At 42.9% G+C, this 21,068-nt stretch overlaps 1 protein-coding gene across 1 annotated transcript; it reads right to left on the reverse strand.

The window, feature by feature from the left end:
• Window positions 1-395: 395 nt before the first annotated feature.
• LOC137331726 (extracellular calcium-sensing receptor-like) lies at window positions 396-12,701 on the reverse strand. Its single transcript, XM_067995713.1, has 6 exons — window positions 12,559-12,701; window positions 9,663-9,948; window positions 4,649-5,455; window positions 4,283-4,510; window positions 1,747-1,870; window positions 396-1,312 (listed from the first exon to the last, which is right to left on the reverse strand). The coding sequence occupies exons 2-6, from the start codon at window positions 9,912-9,914 to the stop codon at window positions 396-398; spliced, it is 2,328 nt and encodes a 775-aa protein (XP_067851814.1). The 5' UTR covers window positions 9,915-9,948; window positions 12,559-12,701.
• Window positions 12,702-21,068: the final 8,367 nt, after the last annotated feature.

The following is a 21,068-nucleotide window of genomic DNA, read 5'->3' on the forward strand; positions in this document are numbered from 1 at the left end:
TTTTAATATGAGAAATTGTATTGTGCATATTTGTTCATTTCGCATTAATACACAGTCAAAGTATTTAGCACTTGATGAACATTGAACAGTTTCACATTAATTGTTGTTATCACTTATCACTCTTTTCAAAAATCTATTGTTTCAGTGAAACTAGAAATTGGTCTTGGGCGGTAATGCAAAAGGGACGGTGTCGAATCGGACGCCCGTTGCACTCCCTACCGCATATTCAGTTCGACTGACTAAAATAGAAAGGAATATCAAGCGGGCGTGTAACAGGCGGCCGATACGATACCGCCCGATTAGCATTACCACCCGAAACGAATTTCTGTCTGAAGTGAGTTAAAAGAAGTTCATATAAAATAGGAAACAAAATAAAGCATAGGTGAGGGGATAGTCTAAAGCTTTTTATCAGCCACCATTCTGCACATAAGATGTTTTCTGGTATTTTTTTCAGGTTTGAGTAAGATAATGTAACATTTGGGAGTGAATATGCAGAATAGAAGACCAAAGCTCGACGCTAAAATCGCAAATATTTCCACAGCGACGGTGTATTTTCCGGGCGTGCTCACATAAGCGGGGATAAAAGTTACCCAAACTGCAAAAAAGATGAGCATGCTGAAGGTTATAAATTTAGCTTCATTGAAATTATCTGGTAGTTTACGGGCAAAAAATGCCAGCAAGAGGCACAATGATGATAAGATGCCGATATAACCTAAAACAAATGCAAACGCCTTAATTGAGCCGACATCACATTCAAGGATAATCTTTGCATTCTGATATTTTGTGTTTTTTACTGGGGAAGGTGGCGATGTAATTAACCAGAGGACACAGATTACAATTTGCACACAGGTGCACAATAATATAACTGTTCTTTGTTGTACAGGCCCGAACCACTTCATTCTATCACTGTTTGGAAGTGTTGCTCTAAATGCCATTAACACCACAATTGTTTTCCCTAGAATGCAAGAAATACAGAGGACAAAGCTAATGCCAAAAAGAGTGTGTCGGAACATGCAGGACCAGATTGTCGGTTCCCCAATAAAGGTCAGGGAGCACAGGAAGCACCACACTAAGGAAAACAGAATAAGGAAACTTAATTCGGAATTGTTAGCCTTGACAATCGGGGTGTTCCTGTAATATATGAACACTGCTGCAACACCAATCGTGAGCGAAGTCCCAAAAAATGCAATCGCTGCCAGTGAGATTCCCATCGCGTCCCCGAACGAGAGGAACTCGACTTCTTTTATGATGCATTGATCTTTAAGCGAATTGGGCCAGTAGTCCAAATGACATTGAATGCATTCTATTGAATCTGTAAATGAGGAAAAGCCAAAATAAAGTGTTCAGTAAATATTCAGTAACAATGGAACCGTTGGCAAGTGTAGTGATTCAGTGGATACACATCAAGCAATATACTTAACCCTGTCCTCTCCTGAAAGCACTGATTTATGTTGGGATGTCGTGTAAAGCTCGGTGATCTTTATTGTTCCTATTCGTGAATACTCTGGCGTAGAATTTCCGGCAGTGTTTCTCGTGGTAACTTCTGCGGAAAATCGGTGCAAACCCCATAGCAATGTCACTTATTAGGGTTTTCCATCGATCTTCTATCGAAGTTATGGCGGGAGATCGAGCATGTTCTATTTATGTAAACCTCTTTACTAAGTTTAATATCAGAGAAAAAAAAAGCAAATTCATATTGAGTGCATTAAATAATTTTGTGTGATGGTATGACGTTTACCTTCTCACCTGTTTGATTACTAATCTCCCCGTCTGCACATGGTAAGCAATCAAAGCAGCAAACAGGCTGGCCTTCTCTAATGGCTTTCCTTGTCCCTGGTAGGCAGGCTGCACTACATGTGGATTGAGGAACCTGTCAATGGAATATAAAAGCGAATAAATTATACAAAAAGGCTCAGAAATTTGAGTTTTTGTGGAAAAGTGGAGAATTAGAGGTGACCTAACTAAAGTCTTACGTCTGGAACTTCTGGGAGTTCTTCCGATCCCCCCCCCCCCCTTAAGAGCAAATGATGGAATCCCCACTGGAAATTCTCACCCTTAGAAAGGATCATTTTAAATTTGCCGCTTGAGTTTAGAACTAATGGTGGTGATTTTAACTTTTCGTGATAGTGTAAAACTGGTGATATTGGATCGTCGCCCGTTATACACCGCTCCCGATTTTCGTTCCTTTGACTTCAACTTGGTATCAAATTCGTTTCATTTGCATTGACTGAAATGATTCAATGGAACCTGTTTTGTTAAAGTCTCTTATCACTTCATCTTGAAATTGATCATTGCCAACGGGTCAGCCCCGTCCCAACAGCCCAGTGGTACTTTAGTTTTACTTATATTTCCCTGCTTTACAGGCAAAGGCTAAAGGTTAACAATACTACAATAGAAATGAATAGTAACATAACATTAGTAGACTTTAGGACAGCCTGATTAATCCTTTCCTTACATCATCATCGGGATTCCCCTTCCCGAGACTTAACTGATTACGGGGTGGGTTCCAGTGACGCCCTGCTGGCAGTCTCCTGCCTGCGGAATTTCCGCTCCCACCCACTGGCCCGGCAGTAATTCCTATCGGGTTCAGGCAGGAATATGGAAAGAAGGCCCGAGAGCTAAAATCGCACCGGACCGTGGCATACGAATTTGTCTTTCGCCCTGCCGCCCTCACCCATGCATGGGTCCCGCCAGAATTAAAATGGAGGCCATTATTTCATTGAGCGAGTCGTAAATCTATGGAACGGGCTCCCCGGGAATACAGTAGAAGCTGACAGTGCAGATTCATTCAATTGAAAATTAGATCGATTTCTTTCAGAATATGATATATTCGGATACGTTATATGAGTAATTTGAGACTTGACATGTGGTAAGTTTAGCATGTTTAGGAGGAACAAATAGCTTTGCATCTATGGCTCTCAACGCTCTCCACCACTGGAGAGTTTTCTCATGTCTGGGGCTGTTGTCGACCAATTGGGGTAATTTTGACGATGCCATAGTGTAAAACTGGTAATAGGAAATCGGCAGTCCCTTTGAGATCGCTCCAGATTTTTATTTCTATTGACTTTAATAGAAATAAAAATAGGGAGAGATGTAAAACGGGCTGGCAATTTGATATCAACAATTTTACACGATCTCACAAGATCAAAATTACCCCCATTATCATTGTATCATGCGACTACCTGAATGTTACAAGGAGAACTAGATGAACCTTGGTCTTTTTTGTCTATTAATTGCTATGTTCCTATGTGGTTACATCTCAAGGATTAAAGATAAATGTTGTCTCTGGATTGATAAGTGGCGTGACAACTGCAATGGTGATCCTTGAAAAAAAAGCTGTGCCTCGGCAACTTTTACTAGTGGAGTTCAACAGGGGTTGGTTTTGGGTCTCCTGCAGTTCGCAGTAATCATGAACACGACACGAAAAAGGCACTTGTTGTGAATATTAAATATACAACTTGTTGAAGACATTCAGCTATGTAGTCAAGCGATCACTTTAATGGAGACGGATTCCAGTCATATGGATCTGGTGAAATTTAATAAATCGGCTACTGATTGTCAGGTGGACTTTAATATAGATAAATGTAAATTAATTATTGGAACAGCGCAAATACATTCCTGCATTACAACAGTGAGTACACCTCAAAATTACTTCATTGGCTGTAAAGCGTTTGGAACGCCTGGAAGTCGTGAAAGACATTATAAACGCAATTTATTTCTCCCTTTCTAAATCAAACATATGTACTCCACGAAGGTGTGTCCATTCATCGCATGATAAAATAGTGATGCAGTAGAAACCAGTTCAAACTGCAGCTTCTGCATAACCAAGGGAACTTCTGATCTAAGTACCTACCACTCCGTCCCTCTACTTATTTATTGGAAAATGACAAGGACTTCTTTATAATATAGAGGTACGGAGGTGGAATTGTCTTTCTGTCAAAATTAAATCTAGGTTTGGTGGAGCTGATCACCAGAAAGTGTCAGTTCGCCTTACACCTCTCTTTTACCTATACGTTACCTTACATATACCCTGTTTAAGGAGTTGTGATGCTTACTTGTAGAGGGCGAGTTGGAACGTTTAATCCTCCTTTTTATTGTGATAGCATAAAGCCAAGCAAAGCAGTCACATTTTGTAATGTATTAACGGGTCGATGTATGAATTACATTGGCACGTTGAGCATTTGTTAAATTAATAAAACGATGCTCGACGAGTACAAACATTGTGTTAACCATGAGACAATCAGACGGACTGGTCATATTGAACTCAGAGAATAAGACTTACCTCATTCTTACCGTTATTCCAAACAATTCTTCCTCCCTCTATTTGGAGCTTCTGATCTGAATCAACAGAACCACCAAACCGGCCCACGGTCACGTACTGAACAGAACCATCGGCGCCTCTCTGCCAGTTGATTAGATCATAGGACGGGATGGGATCTCCATTTTGATCAAATAGCACTTCCTCTCCAAATTTGTTTGTAAATTTAACGTGTTTCAGGTAGTGAAAAAGCTTTTTGAAGGAAATGAAAACATATTAACGAGGAGAAGTTGGCTCTTCTTAATAAAAAAAGTCTCGCCAGGATTACTTTAAGTTTTGCTGCTATACCTTGTTTTTTTTAATGTAATTTTGACCATCCTGAACTCTTACCTGCCATGGTTCAATATGCATGGTGTTGGCACAACTATTATTTACAAACGGTCCATTCCCATTTTCACAGGAGAAGAGTTCGTGAAGGGCGTGAGCTATCGCATAGATTCCTTTGTACACATTGTATGACACTCTGAGTTGCGATACATCGGAATACATATTTTCGCGGTTTTCTAAGTCCTCTGATCCCGTACACTGGTCTGTGTTATTTCCCGAATTTTGTAATGAGCAGTGAAATAAAGTTTCCCAAAACTCGATTACAAAAGCATTTTGAGAATCTGTGGAAGGGTGGATTTTCTGAAGAAATCGCTGAAGAGTTGGTATCTCTGCCCTACGCAGTGCAAATCCCATCGTACCGATCAAAATTGAATTGTCCTGGCGGGAAAGCATTCCCGAGGTCACCCACGCCTCGCTCGCTATCCATTGAATTCCACTAATGTTCTGACGCATTACTTCCAGAACCACGGTCTCCATGTCTTGCTCAATAGCGAAGACAAGAATCACCTTGGCACGGCTTTTTTGGATGATGTTGACGATCGCTTCAATCTTCTCCTTGGTGTTTACTTTTGGAATAGTTTGGGAGAAAGCGATGCACACTCCGAAAGCCTCAACTTGTTCACTGAACATCTGAATGCCATACCGACCGTACGCATCGTCTCCCGCGATTGTTCCCACCCAGGACCATCCAAAATGCCTCACAAGTTGCGCCAAAGCCCGGACTTGAAAGTAATCACTTGGCACTGTTCGGAGAAACGCCGGATATTCTGCCTTGTCACTCAGGCAGGCACACGTAGAAAAGTAGCTAACCTGCAGGGGACAAAGTGACAATCTACTATTCTCTATGATTTTTGATATTTATGATTATGCCACAGTTGAAACGTCAACACACAGAAAGAATGAAAAATTTAAATGAAAATTTTCAACACTTTTGTTATAAATATACCTCTACGTACAGAAACCGCTCGTTTGCACTATTTCTAACGACTATTTGAAGCCGCGCCATAGTAATGAAAAGTGTTTGGCAGACTTTTTTCTGGGAAGAATGAACAGCCGCCAAAATTAAGCCCTCTAATAACCAGACCCATGCAACTGTGCCTGTTTGACAACTTATCAGAAATAGCAACTGACCCTCTCTTCCATGTCACGCCGCCTTAAGGAAATCTCTACTTTAACATAATAATGAGGGTAGTTTGAACTTTGGTGATAGTGTGAACGGGATCAGTGCGGCCTCCCGAGAACTGGGAAGAGATGGATAACAGGCGTCCGATCTGATATCGCCGTGTTTACACTAGCGCCAAAAGTTAATACTATTCCAGATGAGCACACGGTTTCGGATGTATTGACATAAACAGAGGATGTAAAATTCAACTAGGGGAAGGGGGAAGATCGTTAAACGCGCAGTAGCAGCCTTCAGTGGAAAGGAAAATCGGTTGGGTGCACCGTGTAATGAGTGACGGATGGGCTACGGCTTGTATTACGTAACAAAAAAAAGATACTGAATGAGCTTCATTTTTCACTGTTGGACTGTAAAACGGGCTGGCGATTTGCTATCACCCATTTTTTGTCCAGCAACAAAAGTTAAAATTATCCCTAGGGTAGATCTTGACGTGCGATATTGTAAAACTGGCGACAATGGGCTCGATTTTAGGGTCGGGTTTCATGCGGGTTTCCAGCGGGGGGCCCCGAAAATCCCGATATGAGGTCACGTGACCGGACCGCGCCGCCATCCCGACCACTTCCGGGTTCCCCATGACGTGCGGGCCTGCGTGCGTGGCCCCCGCTGGTGGGAATCCCGCAGGCAATTAAAGCCAGCGGGGTTCCACTTACCTTGCTTGTTGAGGTCAGTTAATGAGCTGAATCAGCTGTCAAAAGAGGAAGTGTGGGATTTTACCTGCATCGCAGACTGTTTCACACACTGGGGGAAACGGTCTCTATCCAACCAGGCGTGTTGCAGCCAGCAGCCTGTGGCAGCTGCCAAGGTGCACTCCACGGGGGAGAGCCCTCACCCACGCAGGAGGCCACCGCGTCACATAGGGCAACCCCTGCCCCCAACCACCCCCCGCCAAGCCAGAGGACAGACCGACACAAAACCGCAGCCCCAGTCCGAGGAACCACCCAACTACCCTGCACAACCCCTCAGACCAACACCTGCCAGATGGGTGGTGCGTGGACACCCTCGGAGGATGAACAGCATGACCAGCCCCAGCAGCCTCACAGTCCACGCGGTCCGCCGCAGAGACGTGGAGCCCCCCAACACGGTGTTGTTGCACGCCCACCTGCACAGCAGGAGGGAGGGCTACCACAGAGAGAGACGCATCGCAGAGGGCACTACCCTCGCCACATGGTCCACAGACCAAGGCGAAGCTCCCCGGACCTCTCCGAGCAGCAGTGCACACGGAGGCGCAGATTCGCTCGACATGTAGTCATGGAGATCTGCAGGCTCTTTCATGCCGAGCTGCTCCTGGCTGGCCCCAGCACCAAGTGCTTACCTGTCGTTGCCAACGTCACCACTGCCCTCCACAACTTCTCCTCCGCATCCTTCCAGGGTGCAGCCGGCGACACCGCCGATGTCTCTCAGTGGTCTGCGCGGAAGAGCCCTGCAAATACACCTGCACCTACTCTGCAGTAACACGATGGGTGGCATCAGTGGTGGGTACTCATAGTGATACCCAGGAGCGGGCATTATTGGACACAACAGACAGGATTCGTGGAGACATGGCAGTGGTGATGCCAATATAATGTGTGCTGTTTGTTGCTCTGAAATTCAATATAGGTAACACCGATGGCAAACCCTCCGACACCCTTGTGCACCCCCTTCATGCTCACGAAACATTTGCCTTACGCTGCCTACTGCACATATGTGATGCATGCCCTGTGGCTGCAGCACAGGTGGTGGCAGGTTGAGTGAGGCTGGCCGTGAGGGAGATGCACGAGAGGGTGAGTATGGGATAGAGCCATGAGATTGTATGAGGATTGGGTCGCGTGTTAGTGGCAGGATGAGTACTGGCGAGGTGAGTAGCTGGAGGTAAGATGAGGATGGGGTTTGAGTGGGTATGAGGGGTGATGTGACAGAGTAGTGTTGGCAGTGCCGAAGGAGATGTGGGGTTGGGGCAGTGTTGTGGCAGATGGAGTGTAGGGGAAAGACTTCGTGTTCCCACTGTGGCTGACCTACTGAGGTCATTGCAGCGCCTCCTGCACTGTATGCAGGTGGGCGATATGTTGGTTGCGCAGGTGACCCCCTCTGCCACCTCGAGCCAGGCCTTCTTGGTGGCAGAGGCTGGCCGCTTCCTGCCGCCCGCTGGGTGGAAGATCTCTGTCTTCGCCCTCCTCCTCACCCCATCTGATGATACCTGGGGTGAGGCATCATTAAACTGGGAGCAGCCTTCCCCCTGGGCTGCTCCATGCTGAAATTTGTTCCATTGGTTGCAGCATCTGTCAGTGGAGGACTGCCCCTTTAACGAGAGAGCCTCCAGCTGACAGATCGTACTGCGCATGCGCAGCCCGCCCGACGCGCAGACCAGCAGCGTGGACCCCGGAGGAGCAGGTAATTGATTCCTATTAGTGGGTTGCCTGCTACGATCGCGCGGGCAACCCACTAATTTCACCGAGCGTGTTGACCACGCTCCCGAAACCCAACCCGCCGGAAACCCGCAGGCCTGGTATCATCGAGCCCAATGAGTCGGCAGCTCGTTTTACATCTCTCCCGAATTTGATTTCCATTGACTTCAACTCAACATCTACCGCATTGATTCTAATTAGAAGCCACCTTTCAGCTTCCCCAGCTGACTGTAGACAACCACAGGCCACAGACTGAACCTGAGTACTTCCTGATCTACATCATTTAGCTCCACACTGACAAGTGTGTTTATAAACGAAGTTTGTGGAATTAAGATGATTATTGAAAGAAAAAATCTGGCTGCTTGAGATTAGTGGAAAGGGTTTCCGTTTTCACGAAACATCGGTTGAATCGCAATGACAGAACTCATCAAATGAGCGTCCCAAACATGATGTTCAGACATTCTTGCTCCAGCCTGTTCACCAGCAATAGATTTTTAAAGGATTTTTTTTCATTAAAGTGGAGTACTAAACGAAGGTTTGGCATCAACTCTCCCTTTCCACTTGATAGTTAAATTAGAAAAGTGCGACATTTCTTCAATTAATCCAAAGATATTATCCGAGCCACTCTTACATCTGGATCTATGGCTTCAGTGGAAAGTAAATTCATGCAGGGTGTATAATGGGCGGTGGATCCAATATTGCCCATTTTACACTATCGCAGAAAGCTAAAATTACCTCCTGTGAGTTAATCAATGGGAGTCATTTTCAACTTACTGCTGGCGGGTACAAACGGCGTTGCGGGAAGGCAGCCAGTTATAGAAAGCGCCCGACCTTTGTTTCCATTGAAGTCAATGGACATGGAAATCGAATAGTTTCTACAATGGGCGGCCGATCCAGAATGCTAATTTTAAGCCCAGGCCATAAATTGAAAATCTGGTGAAATATCAATTAGACACGGAAAAGCTGCGAGCTTGGTAAAGTTTTTCCAACCTCCAAAACTGTCCCCCACTTGTTCTGAAGTTACTGGTAAATACTGGACTACAATTACAACGGCCTCAGTATCCACTGGGGCCTGACCCGGAGGCGCTATTCTTCACGTGTGAAGCTAGATAGGGAGAGAGAGAGAGCAGGGCAGGGAATTAGGCACAAAGAGCATCAAAACTGATTCTGTTCCTGCTCTTATCCAATCTCCGTACTCAACCACATGGTGAGTAGGAACAACAACTTTACTGACTTTTCCTCTCCTTAATCAACAGATACTGAGGCCAACTGTAGCAACCACACTACTGTACTCCAAATGTGCGCCCTCACGTCCTTTTTTCAAAGGCAATTTGATATGCATATTGTGACTGAACCAAGGAATATTAAACGCAGCTAGCACTAATAGATAATCTTGCTAGATGGGAGATGAACATAATTCCCTTAGTATATTGGAAATAAATTATAAATACTGTACCAATGGAATTCTGAAAAGCCCAAGCATTCGTGTTACTACCATAGACTGGGTTGATCCAGAGTCTCCAATGATGGCAATTGTTGAAGGAGCACAGTCGTAATCGCTCACGGATTCCTCTTGTCCATTGATAAGTGTAACAGCAGCTCGAAGAGCCTGAAAGTGTGTGTCGCAGGAGTCGAAGATCCGGTAACCAAGTGTTACATTTGGAAGCAGACTGTGGTCTCTGTTTATTTCATCTATAGTAAATATCATTGTCTGCACCCAACGAAATGCTCTGAAATTGAAACTAACCGACACAAACCACCTGAGTACATGTAGAGATTTGTAAGGAAACACATGCATAGAATATGGCCGGTGTCCACTAACTTCTGTGAACAACAAATTACAACAAACGTTCATATATTCAGAGTCAATTGAACCCTTTGAAAGAAGCTGCATCCATATTAGTTGAAAAGCCAGTTAGAGATACTACCAGCACGGCTTGATATTTTTCTGTGGATTAAGGGAAGGAATTTAGTCTTCTTTAAAGTAGGAGATCAAGAGTGTGGGTTGGGGTGGGGAAATGAGTGGGGGGGGGGGGGGGGTCCAAGATCGAATAATAGAGCAAGCATGATATGCTTATTAGCCTATTCTCACGCTAGACTTTCAAATCTTCTTTTATAGAACAAGAATTTAACGACTGAGCATTCAGAACATGCAAAAAGAATGAGACACGTGTGGCCAACGTTTACTACCACTCCATTTGCGATGGATGTTCAACTTGCCACCTGGCCGAAAATTGACGTTCCCGCTCGGCTGTCCATTTCTTTTGAAAATCGGGCGGTTTCTGTGAAAGTTGAGTGAACTGCGATAGCAGTTTTAGTCAGGCAGCGAGTTGAAAATCTACCATTTTGTGTCTTGTATTATCTATTGCAACTTTCTTCACGATTTGATTGCTGTGCTGGTGCCTAGGTATAAGTCCTGAATTTTGTCGATTGGTATGACCTATATAATTAAGGCGGCGAGGGGCGGGGGAAATTCATGGAATTAAAAATCTGGTAGGTTGTATAAGAGGAGGTCGATCGGCAACCTGCCAATTTTTCGCTCGTGCCAAAATCTAAGAACTCCCTCAAAATGCCGGAAATCTCCTGAACAAATTGTCATCTGCATTGGGAGTCATTTTCATATTGAGTATCAGGCTGATGGAGGGTAATTTTAACTTTTATCGCTGGGCAAAAATTGAGTGATAACAAATCGGCACTGATATTAACGGATAGGATAATCGAGCTATAATGGATGGGCGCTCGGCTTCGCTTGTACACCGGCCAGGCGATGAAGGTGAAAATCTATCCTAAATTGTCTAACATGATGTAATAATAGTGATGCACGATTACAGGAACATCTTTTAAAATGTATAGTCTATTTTTTTGCTGTTTAGTTCAGAATCTAGTTAGAAGACCATGTTTAGCATAAGTTCAATTTATGCCAATATTCTAAGACCTATAAATAGAAGACTATGCATTAACTGATATTCATATCTTTAACCCTGTAATTAGCAACGCGTTATCAGCAATGATATGCACAGCATGGCAACTAAACACTTTCTCCTACTGCGTGATCTGTTAATTAATCAATTAATTGGGTAGTGCATTGCCATAAGCTGCAAGAACCGTAGGCTCCAACAGACTGCTCTTCAGATTGAAAATATTCATTCTAAATTCTTTCCTATAATCCCTGTTCCCCCGTTTTTAACACAGAAACGTTGACAATATTTTGCTCCTTTAATATTTCAACGTAAGTAACATTCCAGTTAAAAGACACTAATCCGTTTATGACTTTAATTAAGGCAACCTGTTCTCGGGTTCAATGTCACCCTATAAGGCTTATTGTTGGCCACTCCGGTGAATACACACGGGGTAGATTTTTCAATTTGCCTCCTGTGCATAAATTAGCATTGTGGGTCGGGCGCCCGTTATAGAAACCACCTGATCGGTCGGTTTCTATAGCGAGCGCCCCATACTCAACGCCGGTTTTACGCACGGGCACAAGTTGAAATGCTGGCACAGCCTCCAAAGTAATCCACGTACAGTAAACAGTTTAGTTTAATGCAGCTCGGATGAAGAGTCTGCACCGAAACCTTAGATCACTTGTTCTCTCCACAAATGCCGCCTGTAACGCTGAATGTATCCAGCTTGTTCTGTTTTGCTTCAATGTTGGAGCACCTGCAGTTCTTGGCTCGTTGCTCGATTTAATCTCGTGTCCCCCTGCAGCTGTAGGACAGGATACGAGAAGAAATTTCTCCGGTGGTAGAATTACTTGACTTTTAGTTTTCAGCATTTATCGTCATCGGAACGATTTTTCATCCATTATATAAACAGAAGCGTCCTTTATATTACTGCTAACATCGATCGCATTAATACTACTTGGCCCAGTGCTCCACTTAACTTTCCTCCCTTGTTCCTCCTAACATCCATCTCCAGCGTCCTAAAGGCTCATTCACCTCCTCGCTCAGAACGTTTGATCTCCTTATCCCCGTATATAATCTGCCGACTTTTAAACCCCAATTTTATCTTCACCTAACCCCCAGATCCATCTTCTAGCCATTCATGATCCTTTCATATTTTCCAAACACTTTCGGTATGTGTCCTGGTCCATCATCTGGGGTTTTAGTTAAAAAGCAACATTCCTGGAACTTATTTTTATCCCCCCCCCCCCGCATTCAGACAAATGAGAATCATTTTGATCAATTATCAAATTGATTAGATTTCAATTTTATTTATCAAATACGGTAATATAAAATTTCCCCTTGAGATTTAGTTCAGATACTTGTGTGCCGACTCAATAATGCAGTCTTAGCTTTGATATGATAACTCCCTGAATCCTCGCCTCCCATAGTATGCGGTAAATTATAACATACCCATCACAGCGCGGCGATTCCGGTTGGGTTTTAAATGTTAAATCTGGCTCCACCACCCTGAAATGAATGGGAAACAGTCCTCCAATTATTATTAAATTATCGTTTATCAGTCCGGGCAAATTAAACTTCCCTTCAACTTTGCAAACTGTGTCAACGTTCCCTGGAACGCAGATACACAAAAAGAAAAAAAGACTGAAACGGCAATGCATTTTGAACAATTAGAAACTACGTCTATTCGACCATCCGCTGGTGATCCTTTGTAACATATATACAAACCAGGCGTGTTGCGGAGGGCCAATACTTTCTCAGGAAATTAATTAAGCCGCTACCGTACTCTCAATTGACTACAAACGGATGGTGTTGTGATTGAACACAATTCTCCTCGGGTCTGAGAACATCAGTCTGAGGAGATTAATTAATTAGATATCAGTACTCAAGGACCAAAAGTCGAATCAGTGGACAGAAATGTTAATTAGGGAAAAGTTAATATAAAATAGATTCTAGGACGAGTTCTTTATGTACAAGAGAGAGATGTTTGTAATAATTTGTCAAGTGATTCGTAGAGATGAAAGATTATTACAATGAGGTGCAATAACAGGAGAGATCTGGATACAGGGACGAGTTGAGGCAGCAAAAATGCCTCATTGCTTAGATACCCTAAGGGGGACCAATTCCGAAGGTAGCTATCTAAATACTGTGAAGATTCGTTGTTACTCCCGGCGAAATCGTGAACAAGTCCTTTTAGATTTTCACTTGTAATTATGATCCGGTTGGATATAATGGAGTTATGAGAGAGGTTTGTTTTAAAGAAGTAATTGGAGGTGAAATTAAACTTCTGCGGGGGGCAAAACGTGCGGGAGCGGATAGACATTTCCACTGAAGGGAAATGGATAAGAACGTTTAATGGTTTGCTGATCTGCTACTGCCCGTTTTGCACTCCCGCCAAAATTAAATTTCACCCCCATTGAGTTGAAATTAAATCAGTCTTGTAATGTAGGTAACATATTTGATTGTAGACAGAGATGATTCTATTATCTGTAATTGTATCACTGTTAATTTAATCAACAAGCACTTACGGTTTTCAGATGTAGGTACGACACTCAGACCACTGCTCAGGAGCTCAACACTGTTGCTTACTTAATGTACTGACCTACTACAATTATGTTACATTAAATAGTGTGAGGAAATCGCAGTTACCCTACACAAATTATTGTAAACATCTCTTTGTTGGAGGTAGAACTAATTAGCACACCTAACCGTACCCTAAAGTTTAAGGTACAGGACTAGAAACTCATAGGTTCCGAGTTCATAATCCTACCATGGAAAGATTGAAATTGTAGGCCAGTGCCAGAAAATGACCATTTTGTCGTGAAAACCCAACTGGTTCACTAATGTCCGTCAGGGAAGGGAATCTACCAGACATACCTCGTTGGTCTAAATGTGACTCCAGTCACATATTATGTGTTTGGCTGTTAATGGCCTCAGGGCAACTAGGAATGAGTAATAAATACAGTTGGCCCGTGACGCTTACATCCCCAAAACAAACACATATAAAGTTGTAATTTAATAGCTTATCAGATTAACATAAAATAATGAACCGTTCAGATTCTTGGAGCATACGATTGTTACAACTATTGGGCAAAATGATCAAAATATTTTGTCAATATATAATACTCTAAAAATAAGAGTAAAATAACTCAGCTTCTGCTAAATGAATTTAACTGAATATCACCATGGAATGAAACAATAGCCGTGTATTTAAACTTTAAATGTAAGGAGCATTAAGATACCAATTACAAATAATTACATAAAAATTACAAAACAGAAACAGGCCATTCAGCTGAACCAGTCGGTTATGGCCTTTATCCTCTACACAAGCAGTACTCCTACATTCTAACAGTGACTACCGTTCAAAAATGAATTTCATTGGCTGTAAAGCGCGTTGGATGTCCTGGGACGTGAATGGCGTTGAATAAATATAAATCAATCTTTTTTAATCCCATGTACCTGACTGTTCCATATCCCTATTTCTTTTTTCCTTCAACCGCCTAGCTAACCTGTTACTAAATGTTTACATGGTCTCAGCTCCGGTAATGCATTCAGACCATCACAAACCTCGATAGAAAAAAAGTTCTTCCTGCTCTCTCTCCTAAATCTCTTACATTTAATCTTCTGAATATTTTCATCATTCCAGACCCCTCGACCACTGGTAAAAGTCAGTTTCTATCTACTTTGTCTCAATGCTTCATCAATTTAAATACCTCTATCAAATCACCTCTTAATAAGACACTTACCTTCTATATGATGCGATCTCTGCCCCAGTCAGGAACCAGTGCAGCTGTCTCTTAAAGGCATGTAAAGAATCAACACCAACCACACCAGCCGGCAACGAATCCCAGAGAATCACAATGCTTTGGCAAAAGAAGAACTGCTTAGCATCCAGTCTATTCCTACTCTTCCATTGTTTAAACTCGTTTTCTCTGAACCTCCAAAACTTGTTAAACAAGAATAATCTATCAATACGGACCCTATCCAGCCCTTTAATTATTGTGTAGACCTCTATCGGGTCACCTCTAAGTCTACGCTGTTCTAAAGTAAATAGACCAAGGTCCTTGAGCTAACTTAGTAGCTGAGGTCCTTTAAGCTAGGAAACATTCTTGTAGCTCTCCTCTGGACCATTTCCAATGCTACTACATCACCCACCATGTGGGGGTTGGGGGGGGGGCGGTGTGCAAAACTGGGCACAGTTCTCTAGATACGGTCTGAACAGTGACCTGTATAGTATCAAAATGATGTCCGTTGATTTATACCGAATGGTTCTATTAATACAAGCCGATACCTTGTTAGCTTTAGTTACAGTTTCTCTACATTGGGCATGAACCATGTCGATGGTAGGGAAGATAACCGAATCCTTACTCAAAGATGTCGTAGAAAAACATCTAGAAACCGAAAATAAAATAAAGAAAAGGCAGCACGAATTTCAAATGGGAAGGTCATGCTTGACCAACCTTATTGAATTCTTTGAAGAAGTCACAGAAAGGGTAGACAAGAGTAATGTGGTAGATGTAATATATTTTGATTTTAAAAAGGCCTTCGATAAGGTACTGCATATTAGGCTTGTGACTATGGTGAGGGCATGTGGTGTCAGGGGTGAAGTAGCAGAATGGATAGCGAGCTGACTACATAACAGAAAGCAGAGAGTAGGAGGTAAAGTTAATTACTCAGACTGGCAAAAGGTGGGAAGTGGTGTTCCACAAGGATCGGTGTTGGGACCATTGTTCTTCACCATTTAAATACATGATAAAAGCAAGTACAATTTCAAAATTTGAGGATGACACCAAATTGGAGGGTTTAGTTAATACTGAGGAAGACTGCGACAAAATGCAGGAAGACGTTAATAAACTTGCAAAATGGGCTTATAATTGGCAAATGAATTTCAATGTAGGTAAGTGTGAGGCATTACATTTTGGTAGAAGAATATAGGGGCTAGATACTGCCTGGATAATAAGTGTCTAAATGGGGAAGGAGGGCAGAGGGATCTAGGGGTACAGATGCACAAATCAGTGAAAATAGCGACATGGGTTAATAAGGACATAAAAAATCAAACCAAGCACTGGGGTTCATTTCTAGTGAGATAGAATTGAAAATCAGAGATGTTATGTTAAACTTGTATCGAACCTTGGTTAGACAATACTTGGAGTACTGTGAACAGTCTTGTCTCCATATTATAAAAAGATATAGAGGCACTGGAAAAGGTGCAAAAAATATTTACTAGGATGATACTAGAACTGAGAGGTTAAACCTATCATGGAAGATTGAGCAGGCTGAGTCTCTTTTCTCTAGCAAAGAGAAAACCGAGGGGTGACCTGGTAGAGGTCTTTAAGATTATGAGGAGTTTGATAGAGTAGACGTGGAGAAGATGTTTCCACTTGCGGGAGAGCCCAGAACTAGGAGCCACAAATATAATAAACCAATAGGGATTTCAGGCAAAACTTCTTTACCAAGAGAGTGGTTAGAATGTGGAACTTGCTACCACTAGGATTTGTTGAGGCAACTAGCATGGATGCATTTAAGGGGAATCTAGATAAACACTTGAGAGAGAAAGGAATAGAAGGCTATACTGATAGGGTTAGATGAAGTAGTGGCGGGGCGGGGGAGGGGGGAGCATGCTCGTGTGCAGCATAATCACCAGCATGGACCTATTCAGCCGAAAGGCCTGTTCTGTGCTGAACTTTCTATTTAATTCTATATAAAATGATCTGCAAAATAACATCGAGATCTTTTTGTCGCTCAACCTCTTGCAATATTGTTCACTGCAAATGATACGTGTATTCTGTGTTGGCCCTATCAACACGCATGAAACTAGATTTAACTAAATTAAATGCCATTTGCCAATGCCTGGCGTACTCCCCTATCACATCCAAATCTTTTTGACTTGGTTACACTCCTCTAGCGTCTTAACCTTGCACAGATTTTGGTGTCATCTGCAGAGTTACTTGTTATACTAACAACACCACTGTCCAGCTCATTAAGAAAGAGATGAAGAGTAGCGGCCCTAGGACCAATCCATGGGGGACATAACTAATAACATGTTTCCAAGCTGAACCACATCCGTTAATTGTAAACAATTTTACAACACCAAGTTATAGTCCAACAAATTTATTTTAAATTCCACAAGCTTTCGGAGGCTTCCTCCTTCGTCAGGTGAACGGTGTGGAACGGTGTTTTCCACACCGTTCACCTGACGAAGGAGGAAGCCTCAGAAAGCTTGTGGAATTTAAAATAAATTTGTTGGACTATAACTTGGTGTTGTAAAATTGTTTACAATTGTCAACCCCAGTCCATCACCGGCATCTCCACATCACATCCGTTAACTACAACCTTTCGGCTGCGGGAATGGAACAAATTCCTAATCCAGTCTGTCAAATTTCTTCTGATTCTAACTTGACGTATTACCTGATGTGAGGTACCTGGGCTTTCTGAAAGTCCAGGTAGATAATGTCTATCGGGTTACCCTCACCTACTAGCCCAGTGACTTCCTCAAAAAAGGCCTATCAAATTTGTTAGGCTCGACCCATTTTTTGGGAAGCTGTGTTGTGCATTTCTAATGGCTCCTCCCCTTTCCCAGTGGTCATAAAGGGCATCTCTTACGATCCCTTCTAGCATCTTTCCAATAATCAGTACATCTGAACTTTTATATTCTTAGCCGCTTGCCATAAAACCAAATATTTTAGCAATAGTGACCTTGCCTGCTTGATGTGTTGCTTTTATTGTTGACCTCAACGCCAAAACCTTCTGATTCAAATCATAATTGTTACTCTGATGGTGAAATTTGTTATGGGCTGTAGCGCAAAGCATTGCTATCGAATCATCAGCCCGTTTTACATAACACCTGATTTTTCTATTCCATTGACTTCAAGCTTGAATAAGGAAATACAAAGGGGAGTAAAACGGGCTGCCGATTCCCTTTCATTTGTTTTCCACTACAAATCAAGGCCAATTTCACTCCCATTGGGATAGACTTTCAACTTGCTGGCTGGACATAAAACTGGCGTTGTGGATCAACCGCTCCTTATAGAAATCGCCCAAATTTAATTTTCATTTATTTTATCGGGAAGACAAATCGGCAGGTTTCTATAATGGACAGCCGATCCACAACGGTAGTTTTATATCTAGGGCCAGTTTGAACATTTACCCCATTATGTGAGAATGGTCCTAATCATTTGACGATGTCGGAACATAGTTTCTAGGGAACCTAACACAGCGAGGTGATAGTCAGATTAATTGGCAGCCCTGCTGGCCAAAACCTAGATATGGCTGGGGAGTGGATAGGAGGAGGGCGGTGGAAGGGGTTGTAATTGGTGCCACATAAAGGATTACTGCACAAGATAAGAGCTCAGGATGTTGGGGGTAATATACTGGCATGGATAGAGGACTGGCTAACTAACAGAAAACAAAGAGTCGGGATAAAAGGGTCATTTTCAAAATGGCAATCTGTAACTAGTGGGGTGCTGCAGGGCTCAGTGCTGGGGCCTCAACTATTTACAATATATATCAATGACTTAGATGAAGGAACAGAGTATCTTGTGGCCAAATTTGCTGATGATACAAAGCTAGGTGGACAAGCAAGTTGCGATGAGGACACAAAGTGTCTGCCAAGGGATATTGACTGGTTAAGCGAATGGGCAAAAATTTGGCAGATGGAATATAATGTGGGAAAATGTGAAGTCATCCACGTTGGGAGGAAAAATAAAAAAGCAAAATAATATTTGAATGGAGAAATACTACAAAATGCTGCAGTACAGAGGGATTTGTGTGTACTCGTACATGAAACACAAACAAGTCAACATATGGGTGCAGCAGGTAATCTGGAAGATAAACGGAATATTGACCTTTATTTCTAGGGGGATGGAGTATAAAAGCAGGGAAGTTATGCTACAATGTACAGGTGCTGGTGCGACCACACCTGGAGTACTGCGTACAGTTCTGCTGCCCTCATTTAAGGAAGGACATATTTGCATTGGAGACAGTTCAGAGAAGGTTCACTAGGTTGATTCCGGGTTTGGAAGAGTTGTCTTATGAGGAAAGATTGAACAAGTTGGGTCTATACTCATTGGAGTTTAGAAGAATGAGAGGAGATCTTATAGAAACATAGAAGATTCTGAGGGGACTTGATAGGGTGGATGCTGAGAGGATGTTACCCCTCATAGGGGAATCTAAAACTCATGGGCATAGTCTGAGACTAAGAGGTAGCCCATTCAAGACGGAATTGAGGAGTAATTTCTTCTCCCAGATGGTCGTGAATCTTTGGAATTCTTTACCCAAAAAAAACTGTGGAGGCTGAGTCATTGAATACATTCAAGGCTTAGTTAGACAATTTTTTGATCAGCAAGGGAGTCAAAGTATATGGGGAAAAGGCGGGAAAGTGGAGTTGAGGTAAAAATCAGATCAGCCAAGATCTCATTGAATGGTGGGGGTGGGGGGGGGGGGGGGCAGGCTCGAGAGGCCGAATGGACTACTCTTGCTGCTATCTCTTAAGGTCTTATGGTCCTGGGCGGTTGCACAGAATGGGCAACAGCGCATCGGGACCCCGTTTTACGCCCTGCCCAATTTAGTGTCCATTGAAATTAATGGAAAAGAAAATCGAGGAACGTGTAAAACGGGCTGCCGATTCTGTAGCGCCAATTTTGCATTACCGCCAAAGATCAATTTCACCTAGAGGAGCTGGGGGCAGGTTAGGGATCCATTTGTTGGCTTCTAGTCCAACCTGGAAAAAAGAACAGAAGCACACACTCTCCAGTGAAGTTCTGCCGCGGTAGAAAGACAAGGAACGAGACAGCATTTATTTTGTATCCAAGAATCACTAATCAGAATGTTTTATTAATACAAAATTGACAGGCAGAAAAAGACCAGATGGCCCATTAAGCCTGCCCCACACAATCATGGCGGGAATTATGGGTAAACACTTCTTCCCTCCTCTACCCCCACCTCTCACCCACCCCCACAGCCATTTAATCTCCTCGGAGAGGTAAAAAAGCAAAGAAGATAACCAGGGCCAATAAGAGAAAACATACCCTTAAAATTCCTCTCCGATCCCCGCAGGAGATCGAAACCAGTCCAGGAGATCACACGGACCAAACGTTACCTATAAAGACACTTATCTTCGATATGATGCGATCTCTGCCTCAGTCAGGAACCCGGTCCAGCTGCCCCTTGAAGGCACAAAGTCAGCACCCACCACTCCAGCCAGCAATATATTCCAAAGGCTCACAATTCGCTGGGAAAAGAGGAACCGCCTGACATGGAGTCTATTCCTGCTCTAACATAGAGACTAGGATCTGTGATGGAGCAAAGGGATCTGGGTGTCCATGTGCACAGCTACAAAATGAAATCAAAAATGGCTAAAAGGATATTGGCATTTATCTCAAGGTGCCTGGAATAGAAAGGAGAGGAATTTATACTTCAGTTGTACAGATCCTTGATCAGACGCCATCTGGAGCATTGCTTACAATTTTGGGAACCGTGCGCAAGAAGGATGAATTGGCCTTGGAGGGGGTGCAGTGCAGATTCACCAGAATGAAATTCGGGCTAAAAGCGTTAAATTACGAGGACTGGTTTCTTAAACTTTGTTTTTATTCACATGAGTTTCGAAGTTTGAGGGGCAATCTAATTGAGGTGCTTAAAATGATAAAGGGATTCAATAGCGTCGAAATGGAGAAACTATTTCCTCTGATAGGGGAATCCAGAACAAGAGGGCACAACCTTAAAATTAGAGCTAGACATTTAGGAGTTAAATCAGGAAGCATTTTTTCACATAAAAGGTAGTGGAAATCTGGAACTCTCTCCCCCCAAATGCTGTGGATGCTGGGGGTCATTCCCAATGTTCAAGAATGAGATTGATAGATTTTGTTCGATAAGAGTATCAAGGGGTATGAATCAAAGGCAGGTAAATGGAGTGGAGGTACAGATCAACCATGACTTGATTGAACCGCGGAACCGTCTCGTGTGGT

This window comes from Heptranchias perlo, chromosome 13, assembly GCF_035084215.1.
Source record: "Heptranchias perlo isolate sHepPer1 chromosome 13, sHepPer1.hap1, whole genome shotgun sequence".
Taxonomy (NCBI): Eukaryota; Metazoa; Chordata; class Chondrichthyes; order Hexanchiformes; family Hexanchidae; genus Heptranchias; species Heptranchias perlo.

What these genes read in the sequence shown, in the direction of transcription:
- LOC137331726 (XM_067995713.1), bottom strand. Translation starts at nt 9,914, where the DNA reads ATGATATTTACTATAGATGAAATAAACAGAGACCACAGTCTGCTTCCA. An exon ending in GGCTTTTCAGAATTCCATTG is followed by an intron (nt 5,456 to 9,662) that starts GTACAGTATTTA and finishes TGTCCCCTGCAG; the next exon opens with GTTAGCTACTTTTCTACGTG. An exon ending in GGAGATTAGTAATCAAACAG is followed by an intron (nt 1,313 to 1,746) that starts GTGAGAAGGTAA and finishes CCTCATTTACAG; the next exon opens with ATTCAATAGAATGCATTCAA.